General features: G+C 33.6%; 2 protein-coding genes across 2 annotated transcripts in view; both read right to left on the reverse strand.

The window, feature by feature from the left end:
• The window catches only part of LOC144560652 (uncharacterized), an 81855-nt gene that overhangs the window by 32710 nt on the left and 30745 nt on the right, over window positions 1–18400 (reverse strand). The window lies entirely within an intron of this gene.
• On the reverse strand, window positions 7737–10133 carry LOC144560098 (uncharacterized). Its single transcript, XM_078309247.1, has 3 exons — window positions 9602–10133; window positions 8596–8923; window positions 7737–8429 (listed from the first exon to the last, which is right to left on the reverse strand). The coding sequence occupies exons 1-3, from the start codon at window positions 10064–10066 to the stop codon at window positions 7828–7830; spliced, it is 1395 nt and encodes a 464-aa protein (XP_078165373.1). The 5' UTR covers window positions 10067–10133; the 3' UTR covers window positions 7737–7827.

The following is an 18400-nucleotide window of genomic DNA, read 5'->3' on the forward strand; positions in this document are numbered from 1 at the left end:
TTTGTAATATGTTCAATTGTTAGGTTACTTTATTTTTGTTATGTTAATTTGTGTACAACCGGGTCAGACAGAATCCACTAGAAGTTGTATTAGTTATTGATCCAATAGATTCTTTTTTATTTTTGTTTTTGTGAAAACTAGACAATGTCTGTCTAGGGGTTACATCTTTTTACAGTTAGCTCCTCAATTACAGCATTCCAATACTACTGTAATTCTCAGCAAAGTATTTTACTATCCATGGTTTATATAAAATCTGGACAGATATATTGACATCAGAATCTTGTCTCTCTTCACCACTTAATTTTGTTTAACATATAGATGACAGTAAATATATTACTTGTTTGTCTTTTACAAAACAAGTCTAATAAAGCCTAGATCAGACCCATGACTGATCTAAAGTTCATTTTACACAATCAAAATCAAAACAAAGACGGTTAGACCCTTATAATCACTAAAGGATGTCTTTTGGATCCACCCTGAACCAAGAGTCCCAAATGAACTCTTCCCTGATACCGGATGCAGGGGCGGATCTACTGTAGCACAGGGGGGGTCAACTGCCCCCCGCTGGATTTTCAAAAATAGTACTAAAAATCTGTTTTTCGGACCTCTGCCCCTCCCTGAAATTCAAATTGCCCTCTTGTAACCCATTTTGGAATTCTAATAGACGGAACGGAGCCAATATAAACTCTGAGCGAAACAAATTAGCGGAGCCCAAATAGGCGCTGATCCCAAATAGCGAAAATTAGTTGAACCAAAATGTTTTTATTTTTTATTTTTTTTTTAATTCAAAGGCAGAGGCTGCCAAGTTGAACCAAAATGTTGATTTCAAATTCCCTATAAATGTTGAATTGTTGATTTTTTTCAAGTAATTTAGGATTTTTATTATACTGATTGGTATTTTTTTTTGTTATGTTGAATTGTACCCGATAAGCTATTGGGTTTGAATCCGATATGCTATTTGCATCCGATTATTGCCCCGTCCTGACAAAAATCCTGCGTCCGCCCCTGACCGGATGGTCACCTTAAAACCACCGATAGAGCCTAGTTGCTCAATCCCGAAACTAGATGGTCTCCTTACAACCAATCCTTGAATCTTGCCGTCCCGAATTATGCTTGGAGACCTAGAGCTTCTCAGGAAAGAGTCTAAAGTGTGTCCCCCTTTGGGCTTTAAACCTGGAAACCTATTTCGTCTAGGTTGAATCAGAGAGACATATATAGAGCCACTTTAGTTAAACACCGACCCCCTGTTTAGAAGGAATAGATCTTCCTTTCACGCCTAAGAAACTTTGAAATCAACGGTGAAGGAATAATTAGTACGCTTGTGTATTAGTAGAGTAGGATATCAAATTTCCTACTTTGCATTTGCATCATGGCATGATAGGTCCCAACACACATACTCACACACTGGTGAAAACAAAATAAAAATATGAGACTTAACCCTAGTATTTAGTTTCCTATATAGGTGTCAAATTCTTGAATGAACGAGATACTCAAGGACCGTACTAGTCCTTGAGATAATTAACGGCACGAACTTGCACCCACCGGGAATTAAACGTTCTCACAATTAATAAACTCTCTCGATAAATCCACAGAACAAATATTTATCTCTTTCTTCTCTCTCTTCTTTGATGTCACCTACATGGCCGAGAAAGACAGGTCCAAGGAAGAGTTCTTTAGAAATTTGTCCCTTACACCACTTTACACGTCAGAGGAAACAAAAAAGAAAAAAAAACATGGATGATGACAATTGATTATGACTTGCCTCTCTCTAGCGAGACTCATCTACTAATAAACGTGCATCACACCTCCCACAAAATGTCTTTTTTGACAATGTTGGTAGAAGCTACCAAACCAAAAATGAAAAAAAATAATAAAAAATACATCCATTTCCTCTTCTTGCACCATTTCATATCTAATCTCAATTTTCCCTTGCAAAATTTCATCCACAAAATTCCCTCTTCATGAATTCATTCAACTAAATTCATTGAAGGCAACACCTTATCTCTAAAGACCTTCTCATTCCTTTACTCCCACACAAACCACATGGTTATGCTAAACCATATAATCCAACATCTTTCATTTTGAATTCCAGCTACCATAGTTGAACGCTTAAACCTGGACCAAGTCTGCTCAATAGAGTCTCCTAACACCATTAGTCTATATCCCAATCGATTAGACAATCGGTTTCCAAACAGACCTTGCATAAACCTCCCGCAAAAATGTCAAATATACTTATATTAAGTATGCGTCATGTCAAAACAAAAATTGAATTGTCGTACTGAGCAAGTAGCAACATCATTATCAAGTAGTAAAAAACATTAGTAAGTGGAGCTAACTGTTAATTGCATGCAGATCAAGGACAGACTAAGTAATTTATGTAGGGTATATATTGTATACATACCCTACATCCTACACCATAAAATTCACACCCTAGTTTATATGATTTAAATTAGTTCCTATATACATATCACTAAGAAGACAAAAACAAGTAATGGACCTAATTTTGGAATGCAAAGTGTGACGACAAACATATAGATAAACACTAATTTATATTGTGTGGCCAATCTTATATCAGGTTCACCAGCCGTTGGTAGGTTCATTTGAGGTAAGAGTAACATTATTGATGTATCACTGTTGATATGTACGGTTTTATTGCACAAATTTTGTTTATTTAATTAAAAATAAATTTTAATTTAATTTTATAAGAAATTAGGCTCTGATTATTGTTAAAAAAATAATAATTTGGTATATGTACTTGCGAGTCAGTAACTCTTAATTTTATTGTTCCTTCATGATTAGGTAATTAAAATTCCCTATCATAAAGAATATTAAATTTGAAATCCGTCCTTTATTCAATAATTGAAATAGTAACTCTTAATTTTATTGTTCATTCATGATTAGGTAATTAAAATTCCCTATCATAAATAATATTAAATTTGAAATCCGTCCTTTTTTCAATAATTGAAATAGTAACTATGATAGTGAATACAAACATATATTAATTAAGCAAAATTAATTGAAACGATCTTTACTCTTTTCAGTTGAAGTGTACGTATTTCAAAGCAAAATTAATTGGTGGATTAGGTATGTTCATACATATTAATGATTATTTCCATGACAAATTACCCTTTTTTTGTGTCACATATTGTTACAGTATATATTTCAAACTAGTTTTTTAGAATCTGATTTTTATGACAAATATTATCCTCTAAGTTTATATTATAAAAGAGGTACACATAAATTGTAATTACAAAAAAAAATATTACAATTATATTGCAATCCAATTATTTTATGGCCTTTTTATCTTACACCAAATACCAAATAAAAAAATTATTTGTATTTAATATATATGCTTCGGTTGTGATGTAAACAAAATATTATTAGTTGTTTTGGTTCATCAATTAATTAAACTTTATCATTTAATATATTATTGCAAAGTAGACTATGTTTCTACTGTATGATATATGATTGATTGGAGGATAGGTGCATGTGAAGGGGGGTGTAATACACATTGTAATGCACATTTATTAGCATATGAGTTTAGAGAGAGGTAAGAATCAATTGTTATCATGCGTGCATTTATTTTTTGAGTAATGATTTCATCTCCCATTTTAGTCTCCTAACAGTCTCCTGATCATTAACTACTTATGATAACTATCTCCTTTATTCTAGTTAGTATTTCTAATTGTTTTGACCCCTCTTTCTCTACCGATCAACAAAAAAAAAATCGCGCTCTTCACGGTCTTCACAGCCTCTGCCTCTTCTCTTTCTTGGCGTGGTGCACCGTTGAGATCCGACGAGGAGAGCGTGGTGCACCATTGAGATTCGACGAGGAGAGCGTGGTGCATCGTCGAGATCTGGTGGGGAGAGCGTGGTGCATCATTGGAGGGGGTCTATGCTAGCCCAGCGAAGGTTGTCAGAGTGCAAGATACGAATACTCCATTAGTTGGATATGCATATTTCATGTTGTTAGATATAAATACTTCATCTCTACATTAATTAGTTATAAATATTTCATTATGTGTTATATATGATTAATATTAATGTCAGGTATGAATACTTACTATAAAAAAAGATTTTAAGTGAATTGAAGAGGTCTTGGAAGAGATATCCCAGAAGAGGTGTCTAATTTTGAATTGTATAAATTATTTCTTATATGTATAAATACTTCATTAATTAAATATGAATATTTCATGTTGTCAACATATGAGTACTTCATTTATTAGATATAAATGCTTCATTATTTAGATATGAATACTTCATTAGTTTGATATGAATACTTCATTGTATAGATTCGCTGTAGTGGTCCCCAATTTTGGCAAATATCGCTTTCAGACGGTTGCGGTCCCCCTGGTCGTTATTGGTCTCCAAGATTAATGGTCACCTCCAGTTGTGTTTACATATGATGAATATTATAGATAATAAGTATGAACACTATAAATTTGTAGGTATGAATACTGTACATTTTGATGATGAATAAATTTATACAATGTACAGTATGAATACTGTACATTGTATAAATTTGCGGTCCCCCTGGTCGCGTTAATCTTGCTCATTGGTGGTAGTTACCACATGCGCGTCAGTTAGTGGTCCCCCTGTTGTATTTTTATTTTGCCTTTTAGTGCGAGAGATTGAATGGGGGGTACTGTTAGTCGTTTCTTTTTCTTTTTTTCTCTAAACCTACAATATATTCATAATGATCTATAGGCATGTCCTGAAAATGTTCATTTTCTTCCCAAAAAAAAAAAAAAATGTGCATGACAACTTTCATTTGCAATAACTTCTTTGGTTTAATTAAGTACACTAGCTAGTTATCTGGGGTCTGGGGAGGAGGTAGTGTACAATTTACAATTGCCTATGATTCTTCGAGGACTTGAGTAGTAAGCTGAATTGGAGAATTGTGGGTAAAAGAAGGGCTGTTGGTGCTTGTTTGTATGGCCCTGCTTAATCAATAATTCAAATATGACATAATCGGTTACGATTAACACACTAAAAATTTATAGAATTGAGGGGAACTGAATCTTAATTGCAGAATCAAGAATTAAATAAGGGTTGCAACAGTACCATTCTACATCATAAGTTTTTAAAATATATTCTTACAAAATTAATTTAAATTTGCCTTATTGAGAAAGTTCTCCTCTACACTTAGCATGGCACAAGGATGAACCTACATTCAACAAAAGAAAGTACAAACAATTATGCAAAGCATGGCTGCACAGCACAAATTTCATCAGCATTTCCTCGAACACCTTAAGTGCATCCCTTTTCATTTGTTATTTTGAGCGGTCTTTATACACAAAAATTCTCAAATACAAGGAAAAAGAAGTTCAGCAAATTTGATGGTAATTGAGGCACATGCAGGAAGTAAATTTGATGGTTAAAATGGTGAGATAGATACAAAGAAGGAGATGAGCGAGAAAGCGATGGGAGTGGAGATGGAGGCCAGAGGAGAAGCCATGAGAGTGGATAAAAGCGGGCATGCTCTGCACACTCTCCAGCCTCCTCAGTCATTCCATCTGGGCTAAACTACTAGAGACTGGAGAGCTAAACACTGGAGAGGAGAGAATGTGTTGAGATAACCAAAAAAAGAAAGAGGGAATCCACTGTCTAGAGATGATATTAGAAGAAACGTTATAATTTGGGCTGACAAATTGAAAGCCCAAATTGTTTCCTTTTTACAGACGATAATTTCTGTTCTAGAGCCCAAACTATGAAATTCAAATGTAAAATAGACGACAATCTATAGATAGAGCCCAAACTTAATGTTATATGATTATATAAAACTGATTAAACTTATATCAAATTTGTGTTATGTCGTTTGCCATGATGTGACTAATACGTCATGATTTTGATTGTGTCATTTTATGTTGTGTCATGATTGATTATGTTTGATAGCATTTAATTATTTTTATCTTAATTTAAGTTCTTTTATGGGAAAAAAATATGAAAAAAAGGGAAAAGAATGAAAAGTTTGTAAAATAAAAAAGTAATGTCGACAAAAAATATGTATTGTGACTCACTTGTCTTGTATCATGTGTCCATGCAGTACCATACTGTACCATAACCAAATCAATATATGTGTCGTGCTGTGTTATATATATATATATATATATAAGGTCTGGTTAAATTATTGTCAGCAGCATTTCAGCAGAGGTACTACCGGGGCTATATTTAGCTGTGTGATATTCAAACAACAAATCCAAACAGTTAGATGTTTAATCTATATTAAAATCTACTTGGAGACCAAATTTTACATTTTTTGGAATTTTTTTACTATTTATTAAGCTGGTTTGAAAACCGCTGTTTTCAGTAAATGAAAAACAGCGGTTTTCAAACCAACTTAATAAATAGTAAAAATGGTAAAATTTGGTCTCCAAGTAGATTTTAATATAGATTAAACATCTAACGGTTTGAATTTGTTGTTTAAACATCACACGGTTAAATATAGCCCCGGCAGCACCTCTGCTGAAATGCTGCCGGCAACAATTTAGCCGGACCCTATATATATATATATATATATAGAGAGAGAGAGAGAGAGAGAGAGAGAGAGAGGGGGGGAGGGGGAGGGGGTTGGCTAATATTAAAATGTTTGCTCCGGAGCTGTGGTGCAACCAATTGGTTTTTTGATTTTCAAAGTTCAAACGGTCGATTCAAAAGCATTAAATGTGAACTCTATATTAAAATGTGCTTGAAGACCAAATTTTATATTTTTTTATTTTTTTAATATTTATTAAGCAAGTTTTAAGATCGCTAATTTTAATAAACAGTGACAAAGAAGGCTACTCTTTTGCTGGGAAGCAAAATAAGGTGATTTGCTTGGAGATCTAGGGTTTGACATCGCCGCCACACTCCAACTCCCCTCCCTTCTCTCCATTCAACTTCACCACTCCTTGTAGTCTTTATTCTTGACACAACATCTCCTCTCTCTCTCTCTCTCTCGGTACGTTCTACCTTCTCGAGCAGAGAGGAGAATATGAGAGAGAAGGAACCGGAGCCAACCAGAGCCAGGAGTGCGGTATCGTCGGAGCTCGAAGCATAGAGTTGATATCTCCATAGGAATGCAACGGTGAGTAGATTCAATCATCGTCAGAGCACGGCGGTGGTCAAAGAAGCAGATCCAGTTGTAGAGCGAGATAGCGTTAGGGTGATCAACATCTCGATTGGAGTGTGACAGTGAATAGATCTAGTCATTGTCGGAGCATGGTTGTGGTTGAAGAACCGGGTCAGATCATTGAGCGAGATGGTAATTAAAGTATTTCAGTGATCAACATCTTCATTGGAGTGCGACAGTAATTAAATAGATCCAGTTGCCGTCGGAGCACAGCGGTAGTCGAAGGAGCAAATCTAGTTGTGGAGCGAGATGGGGATTAGAATACTAGATTATATTTTATGAGAATAAAAGAATAAATTTAGAAATTACGATCATTTGATCCATTTTAAATACAGTTTTTTATCAATGAAATTATTAGTTGGTATTTAAAGCCACTACCCTTCAAAAAAAATGAACCATAAAAATATTATCGATCATTGAAAACAAAGATTTTAAAATTGACTTAATAAATAGTAAAAAAAGTCCAAAAAATGTAAAATTTGGTCTCCAAGTATATTTTATTATAGATTCAATATTGAACGGTTTCGATCAACTATTTAGACTTTAAAGATATAAAAACCGAAGTGTTTGTTCCACAGTCTAGGAACAAAAAGTCAAACTTCTCTCATATTAATAAATAAAAACATTTTAGACCATTTTTATTTCTCCTGAGAAAAAAAATCTTGTACAAAAGTCAAACTACAAAATAAAACGAAATAGAGTCACCATAAGTGGAACTATCCACTAGACGTCCCCAATAATACCCCCAGCTCAACTGGTGGAGACACTACAGCCAATAATTCTTCATCTCTCTCCAGCACAGACATGTATTCTGGTAACAAGCACACCTCCAAATCAATGCTCCCGCCCCCTTCCCATCCTGGGTATGCAGTAACCTTCCCATCAAACTTATTTGAGCTACCACTACGCGCCGCCACTGCCTTGCCCCAACCAAAATCACAACCATACATGTCAAACCGTGGTGAACTGGACATCATTATGCTATGTATGTCAAACATATTCAAGTTGAACACAGTTGGATTTTCCATGCTTTGATGCACCTTATATCTGATGACAGAATCGTTATGATTAGCAACGCCTTGGTGTACCAGCCACGCAGCCCAACCAAGGTTGTTGTTTAGCAGCTCTCCTGCTGTTGTAGTTGTAAAAGTAACATGGACACAGTTGCCAAAATAGTTTGCCGGGAGAGGAGGTTGTAACCTCGATCGATTTTGGATTGCAAAACGACATCTTGTTTCCTGGTTATAAGGAGAGCGTCGAGCACGTATGATGCAGCGCCACATCAGTGCACTCAAAGCTTGAAAAGTAGATATTGTTCCTAAATGACACATATAGTATACAATTAAATCATATATTTTTTACATATATATGAATGTTATTGTAATTCTTCATTAGAGTAGTTCTTAACAACAAAGTATCTTGGAAGTCAATTAGCTCCAAATTAGGAAATGCAACAAAGAATACACAAATAAATAAGGATGTACCTTTACTACATTCTTGGTTCGCTCTCGCCTTCAGCTTTGCAAGTGTTTCACTTGAGAAGTGAAACATCCGCACCCTCAGAGGTGGCGGAGCAAACCGGACAACAAACTCTGCAGGAGAAGAGTAGGGGAGTTTGATAGGAGGTTCTCCATAACCTCCTATGAACCACTTGTCATGGATCGGAAGCTGGGAGAGCAAAACCTCCTTCCCTGCTGCTTTGCATCGGGCTATCTCTGCCCATGCATTAAAGAACATCCAAAACGAGGTGCCGTCGCCGATCGAATGATTGAAAGTGCAACCAATAAAGATTCCATCTATTAGCTCTGTAATCTGTACTTATTTAAATAATTTGAACCTTAAAAATTTCTCAACAAAGAGTTGGAACCCAACATTACCTGTCAAAACACAATCTTTTTGGACATGTTATATAACTTATATCCGCTTTTTGGAGTAGTGTGCACAACAAGAATGAGACACTTTTCGCGAGGATAAAAATGTGACTTTTTGCGACGGACTACTCTCATTGTTCAGCTTTTTCTTTTTGCGACGGTACTTTTTGTGATGGACGACCGTCGTAAAAGTGCTTTTTCTCTCGCAAAAAGTGTCTACTTTGTTGTAGTGGTGCAAATATATAAAACTTCATTGTTATTTTGCGGTATATATATATATATATATATATTTACCACAAAATTATTAATCAAAATGCAATTAAAACAATGTATACTCTCCTCTGTACGGAAAGAAATTTACTCGGTTAAACTTCAAAAAAGAAAATTTAGTAGGGATCTAGAATTGTTCCTCTAAAGATTCCAGTTAATCTGCAGCTAGCACGTTACATAATATGCGTGCAAGCCACTTGTTGCATAATAGAAATTAGCTCAGGTTATCCGCTATTCCGTTATCCCATTCAAATGTTGAGTTAGCGGCTATTTTGAATTCCGCGTTAACATGCTATTCTCATTGACTTACACTGAATCCAAACATACCCTCAAAATATTATTAACTGACCTGAACAGAGAGGAGTGGGTTGGTACACCCGTCAAAATTGACCACCTGATCAAGAGGAAAAAACTCGTTCAAATAAACGGGCAAATCCTGACCGTCCGTTGTCACCACATCAGCGATTCCAATGCCATCCGCCACGGCATGCACAAACTGCACCCCCTCCCCTTCGCAATCCACCTCCACATGGCAAGTGATGCCACCACCCTCGCACGTGACCGCCCTAATCAGTCCGGACAAGGGGTAGAAGTGAAAAAGTGCCTCCTCTAGAGAACTCCTCAGCCGTTCGATGATGTCCTCCACCAATAGGTCGGATGGGATTTTGAACAGGAGGCCCTTTTGGATGTAGTTAGTAGAGAGCAAGGCTGTGTCCCATATACTAAGGTGAAGCTGACGGGGAGCTTGGGGATTGGGCCTTGGAGTTACTCCGTAGGATTTTACAGTGCGCACAGCTGGGGATGGAGAAGACATTTTGTGTGGGAATATAGCTGAACCTGGGGCAATGGTGGGAGTACTTCGCCTCTACCCTCTCTCGTGTGTGGATGGATATGTATTTATAGAGTGCCAAGAGCCCAAGAGCAGAGGAACTCAAATTGATCAACGAATTGAAGGGTTAATTTAAGTATATAAGAATATATATGAGAATAGGTTTAAAATTTTGTTGTACTCAAATCTTATACCCACCAACAGAGTTTTAAATAACCGATTCAAACCGTTCATCTTGTTCTCCATATTAATATGTGTTTGGAGACCAAATTTTATATGTTTTGAAATTTTTTTACTATTTTTTATATTTTTTTTAAATCGTTGTTTTTTATGATCCAAATTTGTCTCAAAATGCCACGATGCAACTATCGCACTAGTGGAGAACATACAATTAGTGTCGCCTTAAAAAACCTACACTAATACTTTAGTATCGGTCGTTTACAAAAAATCGACACTAATAATATTAGTGTCGGCTATTTAGATGTAGGCAACACTAATACTTAACAATTAGTGTCGGCTATTTATAAACAGCCGACACTAATGTATTAGTGTCGCCTTTTTATAAACAGCCGACACTAATTCTCAGTTATTAGTGTCGCCTATTTATAAACAGCTGACACTAAAGCTAAAAAAATTTCATTTTAAGTCCCGCGCACCTCTTTCAAACGCATGCCTAGGGTTTAAACATTCACTTCGCTTCACGCTTCTCTCCGATCTGATCTTCTCAGCCGCTTCTTCTGCGCATGCTTCACGAAAAGGGGCGTAACTTTTGATCCGTCCGTCGGATCGGGCTGAAATTTTGACAGGAACTCTACAGCCCAAAATCAGATTAGAAACTAATCTATGATTGGTTTCACCATTCTGCGGGCTCAGATTCGCGATCCGAGTCTTCCTTCATGGACTTTTGGTATAGTCTTTATAATTTTAGAGTTTTTAAGGTCTTTTATGTATCTTTTATGTATGTATTTTCTGTTTTAGGGTTTGTATGATAACAATAAAGGGTCTTTTATGTATCTTTTATGTATTTTCTGTTTTAGGGTTTCTATGATAACAATAAATGAGCAATTTGGATGATATTTTATTTAGTGAGTGTTATTTGTAAATTATGATGAATTATTTGATATCTTTGTTTTATATATAGTTCAGCAAAAATATATGAGCATTCCAGAACAAAAATTTTCATTTTTAGAATTTTCTATGATTTATAGTGAATTTTTGAAAAAAAATTTAAAAAAAAAAAACATTAGTGTCGGCTATTTATTAAAAAGCCGACACTAATAAGTATTAGTGTCGGCTTTTTAATAATTAGCCGACACTAAAAGTTAGTATTAGTGTCGGCCATTTAATAAATAGCCGACACTAATGTCTTACTTTTAGTGTCGCCTATTTACAAAGTATTAGTATCAGCCCGATTAGTGTCGCCTAATGTCCGACACTAATACCCATAAACAGCCGACACTAATTCCAAGTTCTCCACTAGTGTCGTGATAATTGCAGTGGTGAGTAATAATGGATTGTCATTAACACTTTTATATATAAATTTGAAATTCTAACTTTAGAGGTTAGAGGAAACCAAAAAAAAACATGCATGATAACAATTGATTATGACTTGCCTCTCTCTAGACTCATCTACTAATAAACGTGCATCACTAAACCTCCCGCAAAATGTCAAATATGCTTCTATTAAGTATGTGTCATGTTAAACACAGATCGGATTGTCGTTAGTGGGCAAGTAGCTAGCAAGATGATTATCAAGTTCTTGTCAAATTAAAAGAATTAATAACTAAATTTATTTGCATGGAACTCAAGGACAGACTAACTAATTTAATTAGTAGAACTTAATTATGTACAATAGATGTGAGGTTGCTTCAGTGTTAGCATAAACTCCATGACACATCCTCTATTTTGCAATAAATTTTAGTTATAAAGTACAATTGATGATACAAACTATTACTATTTATATATATTTAATTTTATAATTTGTAATTATTTGTTGTAAAATTAAAATGCCAATCAATGAATGATGTGAAATTTAATTGTAATAAATTATTTGTTTTTATTTTGTGTTAATGTTTTTGTGCACTTTTTCTAACTCTATTTTATAATAAAGGAGCATAAAATAAACATAGCAGTTTATATTGGTCATGAAAACCAGATTATAGAATATTAGTGTGGAACAAATATGGAGAGAAATTTGCCACAAAAATGTTTTGGCATATATCATCAATAGTATGCAGATACATACATACAAAGTCTTGGCATATATCATTAAGTAACCCCTCGCAACCTCCGCTTCTTTTCTTGGAGATATCACGACTCCACAGCTGCAGTTTTGAGAATTTAAGAAGAAGTCAGTAGTTTTTTCGCTCTTCCTTCTTCCATCCATTCCGGTCCACTCCATATCAATCAATCTGAATAGTGCTTTCATTTAATAGATCTTATCACCGCTTCAGGTTGTTACTCTCTCGTCTCAACTTACCGGGTTTGAATGGGAGACTGTGAATTCGCTCATCTCATATGTAATCTCTACTATCTATATATATAAATAAGGTACGTGTTTTTATGGTTGCTGCAGATGACGAGGTTGTAAAGAGTTGCCTCTTTCCTTCTCTTTTCTTCTTCTTTTTTCCCTTCTTCTTCTTCCACCTCTCTGAGTGGTGACTGTCCTGGACCGGTTGATTCAGTTCCCGGTCCGGTTTGATTCAATGCCTTCTTGGCTGAGTGGTGATTGTCCCGGTCCGATTAGATTAAGTGCCCTTTTCTTCCTCTTCTCAAAGTGGTGACTGTCTCGGTCCAGTTTGATTCAGTGTCTTTTGGCTGCGCATTCCTCTGGGCAGCAGCGTCAATTTTGGAAAGAAGAAGACGTTTCGTTCTCAAGGAAGAGCTCAATACGACATACTCTGCCAGCCATGCAACTCAAAAATTATTGCTGTATCTACATTCCTAGAGAAGAAAATCAGAAGGCCCACCTACTTGCTAATCGGACATGAATAGACTAATTCGCATTATCTGGCTTCACATATATGTTATTTTTTAACATAGCAAATTAGATGATTTCACAGGTAGCGCAATGTATAGATTTTCATACTTTCTATTTTAATCAAAGAAAACCTATATATCGTTGGATCAATACAATCACCCACGTATGGGCTTTCCACCAAAAAAAGAAAAGTCTTGGCTAATGTCATAACACACACACATACAGTCCACCCCTTCTGCTTTCATGTATTCTTTAACTCGAATACTAAAGATTGATTAAATTTTGACACCCTAGTATATATAATTTAAATTAGTTCCTATATACATATCACAGCATGAGAAGACAAAAACAAATAATGGACCTAATTTTGGAATGCAAAGTGTGACCACATACATCTAGATAACAGTAATTTATATTGTGTAGCCAATCTTATATCAGGCTCACCAGCCGTTGGCAGGTTCATTTCAGGTAGGACTAACATTATTGAAGTATCACTGTTGATATGTACGGTTTTATATATTGCACAAATTTTGTTTATTTAATTTAAAATATAGTTTTATTTAATTTTATAAGAAATTAGATTGTGATTTTGTTGAAAAAATAATAATTTGGCATATGTACTTATAATTAAAATTCCCTATCATAAATCATATTAAATTTAAAATCCGTCCCTTTTTCAATAATTGAAATAGTAACTATGATAGTGTATACAAACAAATATTAAGCAAAATTAATTGAAACGATCGATCTTAATTCTTTCAGTTGAAATGTACAATAAAGCAAAATTAATTGGTGGATTAGGTATGTACATACATATTAATGATTATTTCCATGACAAATTACCCTTTTTTGTGTCACATATTGTGACAGTATATATTTCAAACTAGTTTTTTAGAATCTGATTTTCATGACAAATATGATCCTCTAAGTTTATATTATAAAAGAGGTACACATAAATTGTAAAGACAAAAAAAAAATTAATTTGTTACAATTATATTGCAATCCATTGATTTTATGGCCTTTTTATCTTACACCAAATACCAAATTAAAAAATTATTTGTATTTAATATATATGCTTCGGTTGTGATGAAAAAAAAATATTATTAGTTGTTTTGGTTCATCAATTAATTATAATTTATCATTTAATATATTATTGCAAAGTAGAGGATGTTTCTACTGTATGATATATACATACATGATTGATTGGAGGATAGATATATGCATGTGAAGGGGGGATGTAATTGACATTTATTAGCATATAAGTTTAGAGAGAGGTAACAATCAATTGTTATCATGCGTGCATTCATTTTTTTTTCATCTAAACGTGTAAAGTGTGAACAATCATATTCATGTTAACCAGTGCTTTGAACAATCATATTCATGATCTACAATAAATTCATAATGATCTACAGGCATGTCCTGAAAATGTTCATTTCCTTCTTAAAAAAAACAAAAGGTTAATTAATGTTCATGACAACTTTCATTTGCAATAACTTCTTTCGTTTAATTAAGTACATTTGCAAATTACAATTAATTGCCTATGATTCTTCAATGACTTGAGGAGTAAGCTGTTTCATATGAACAAAGAAAGAATAAAAAGATATTAAAATAATTGGAGAATTGTGGGTAATAGAAGGGTTGTTGATGCTTGTTCATATGGTCCCTCTTAATCAAGAATTCAATTACAGAATAACCAGTTACAATTAACCCAGCAGAAATTTTTAGAATTGAGGGAAACTGAATCATAATTATAGAATCAACAGTTTAAATTGGATTTGGACACCTTTGAAACTTGGATAATTTCATCAAGTTTTATATTATATTCTACAATATTAATTTAAATTTGCCTTATTCACAAAGTCTAGCGCCAGTGAGTACTTCTTCTCTACGGTTAGCATGCCACAAGGCTGCACCTATAGACAACAAAAGAAAGTACAAAATTCATTAGCATTTCCTCAAACACCTTAATTAAGAAGAAAACATCCCTTTTAATTTGCCATTTTGAGCAGTATTTATACATAAAACTTCCTCTACCATAAAAAGAACAAGAATTTGAGTAAATTTGATGGCTTGAGGCAAAGGAAGCAAAATGTCGTTTGTAAGGAAAAGAAGAAAAAAAAAGTTGGGGTTTAAACGGAAAAAGAAATACCAAGAAGAGAACAAGATCAGCGAAAAAACGATTGGAATGGAGATGAAGGCCAGAGGAGAGGTCATGAGCATGGATGAAAGCAAGCATGCTATGCATTTTCTCCAGCTTCCTCAGTGCTTCCATCTGGGCTTAACTACTGGAGACTGGAGAGGTAAACACTGGAGAGGAGAGAAGGGGTTGAGAGAACCAAGATAAAGAAAGAGGGAATCCACTGGAGACGATACTAGAAGAAACGTTTAAATTTGGGCTGACAAATTCAAAGCCCAAATTGTTTCCTTTCTACAGACGATAATTGCTATTCAAATTCTGTTCTAGGCCCCAAACTATGAAATTCAAATGTAAAATAGACGACAATCTACTGGAGAGGAGAGAAGGTGTTGAGAGCACAGTGACAAACGAAAAGTTCGGGTTCGGTTTGACAAGTTCAAAATTTCGTGATTCGGATATAATTCCGGTACAATTCAGGAATTATTCAATACAATAAGTAAGTCAAAAAAAATTCAAATTTTTTTTAACGTTTTTTTCGTGTTTTTCTTGCAAATAATACGTGATTAGCGTTTTATACGCATTTTATTCGCGAAAAAATGTATTATACTTTTTTTTAGTTTTATTCAGAATTCGGTTCGAAAACATCAAAAAAATATTTTATACGCAAATTAAACGCGAATTATACCTTAATCATATCACAATATGAGAGAACCAAAAGAGGGAATGCACTGGAGACGATATAATCAGAAGAAACGTTTAAATTTGGGCTGACAAATTCAAAGCCCAAATTGCTTCCTTTATACAGACGAGAATTCCTATTCAAATTATGTTCTAAAGCCCAAACTATGAAGTTCAAATGTACAATAGACGAGAATCTATAGATATATCCCAAACTTAAAAGTCTCAGTTGCTACTGTATAGAATTATATATAGTAATATTAAACTCTTTTTTATTATATTATACTAGTACCTATTGGATTATTTAAGTGTAATCTTCTCATCTAACATAAATTTTTGACAAATTATATTTTTACAAAAAAATTCCTTACGTTTTTTCTATTTTGATTTTTAGAGTCATGATGAAGACCTCATAAATTAAGTAATTAGCTCATACAGACATACACATGGTCATGTCATTTTAATTTTGTCGTGTCATAATTGACTCGACTATCAAAAACATCATCATAAAATGTAATTGTACACATATATCTGAAATATATCTGGTAAAAAGATAAAAGTTACATGCTTCATTATTACTTTAACTATTTAATTTCTTGATGACTTAGTCCCCAAGCATTGATTTTTATGCTTTATATGCACGTGTTTGGCCCACAAGCATGAAGAAGTATTGTGCAATTGATTACTTCTCCAAGTTATTGGTTGTTCTTTTATTAATGAATAAGGGTAAATTTCGCTGTAGGTCACTAAATTTTGTTATTTGTCATGAATTAGTCAGTTAAGTTTGATTTGTTTCTTTTGAGTCACTCAACTTTGTTATTTGTTCCAATCAAGTCTCTCTACACTTTTACATCCAAAATTTTAACGGAATATTCCTATTCCATCCAAAAAATTAACGGAATATACTCATTCCATCAAAAATATTAACGGAATGAGCATATTCCATCCAAAATACTAATGGAATTAGTATATTCCGTTAAAATTTTGGATGGAAAAAATAGAGGGACTTGATTGGAACAAATAACAAAGTTGAGTGACTTAAAAGAGACAAATCAAACTTGAGTGACCAATTCGTGACAAATAACAAAGTTTAGTGACCTACAGCGAAATTTACCCAATGAATAATTATATTCATTTTCACACTCTTATTTCTCTCTATTTTGACAGTTACAATTTTAAAAAGTTATACTATAATTCTCAATAATTATTTAAACACTTCTAAAATTAAAATGTTCACATTAAATAAGAAATGTGATAATTATTTAGAGGTTGTACTATGGTTCCCACTAATTATTTAAATACTTCTAAAATTAGAGGTGGTACTATGGTCCTCACTAATTATTTATCCATACAAAAAAATATTAATCACAATAAACATAAACGAGGTTATTATTCAAGTACTTTTTACATAGATATAAATACTTTATTGTATAAGTACAATACTTAATATTAATACTTTCGTATATCAGTCAGTGTCATATGTAAAAAAGGCTTGCACGACGAGGTATAAATACTTGTGTGACGACCGGCTCAAAAGTATGTCATCATGGATCTCATTTGAAAGATAAAATTGTGCATAAGACATTTGTGATTTTCGATTCGCCAAATTTCTCATAGATTATTAAAAATGTGGACAAGATTGAAATGAGATAACAAAATCCACCTCCAAAAACGTGTATGATCCCCATGTAGTTCGAGTGAAATTCTATGGCTGTTCAGTTTCTTTTAGTTTATCCATGATAGAAATATCGACAACTGGGCCAGTATTCCTAGCTATTTTTATTCATGCTGGTAATGAAGAAAAAATAACTAAAATTGCCATGAAAAATAAAATAAATCTTAAAAATTAAAGAAGATTCAATCTCAGATTTCCTATGCCTAATGGTTGTTTCTCAAAATAAAAAAAATAAAAAAAATGGTTCCGGATTTCAATTGTTACATAAAGTGGATTCAATATTTCAATCCGAATAATTTGTTCCCTATTTGACATGTGACAGATGAATTCAAACAAATGGATTTGCATGAAATAAATGTTTTTGTTCGGTAGTGATATGTGTTTGCTACGAAGCATCCGCGATGCTTCCCACAAAAATATTTGTGTGAATTTTTATTCCTTTCATAATGTTTTAATGTTCAAGTTACAAAACAAATTTTCCTTTTCTTTACTTTTTTAATATTGAAGTACTACTTTTTGCAAGATTCGGTCACTGAATATGATCATTTATCTATTAAGTACTAGACACATAAATTAACAAAAATTAATAAATGAATAATAGGCCTTAATTATGTATAAATTGGATGTATATCTTTATCCATATTAATGCGAATAGTAGAAGTTATTTTGATGATTTTCAAAATGTCAAATTAATTAATTCGTTAAATCTTCCTCACCCGGCCCCTCTATATAGTATATAAGGTTGGGATCTATTTAATGATAATAATTTATTTGACAATGTTAACAATATTTTAAAATAGAGTTAAAGAAATATTTTAAAATTGGTTGGGTTTGAAATCTAATACAATT

The sequence above is a fragment of the Carex rostrata genome, chromosome 10 (genome assembly GCF_964058835.1).
Source record: "Carex rostrata chromosome 10, lpCarRost1.2, whole genome shotgun sequence".
In the NCBI taxonomy this organism is placed as follows: Eukaryota; Viridiplantae; Streptophyta; class Magnoliopsida; order Poales; family Cyperaceae; genus Carex; species Carex rostrata.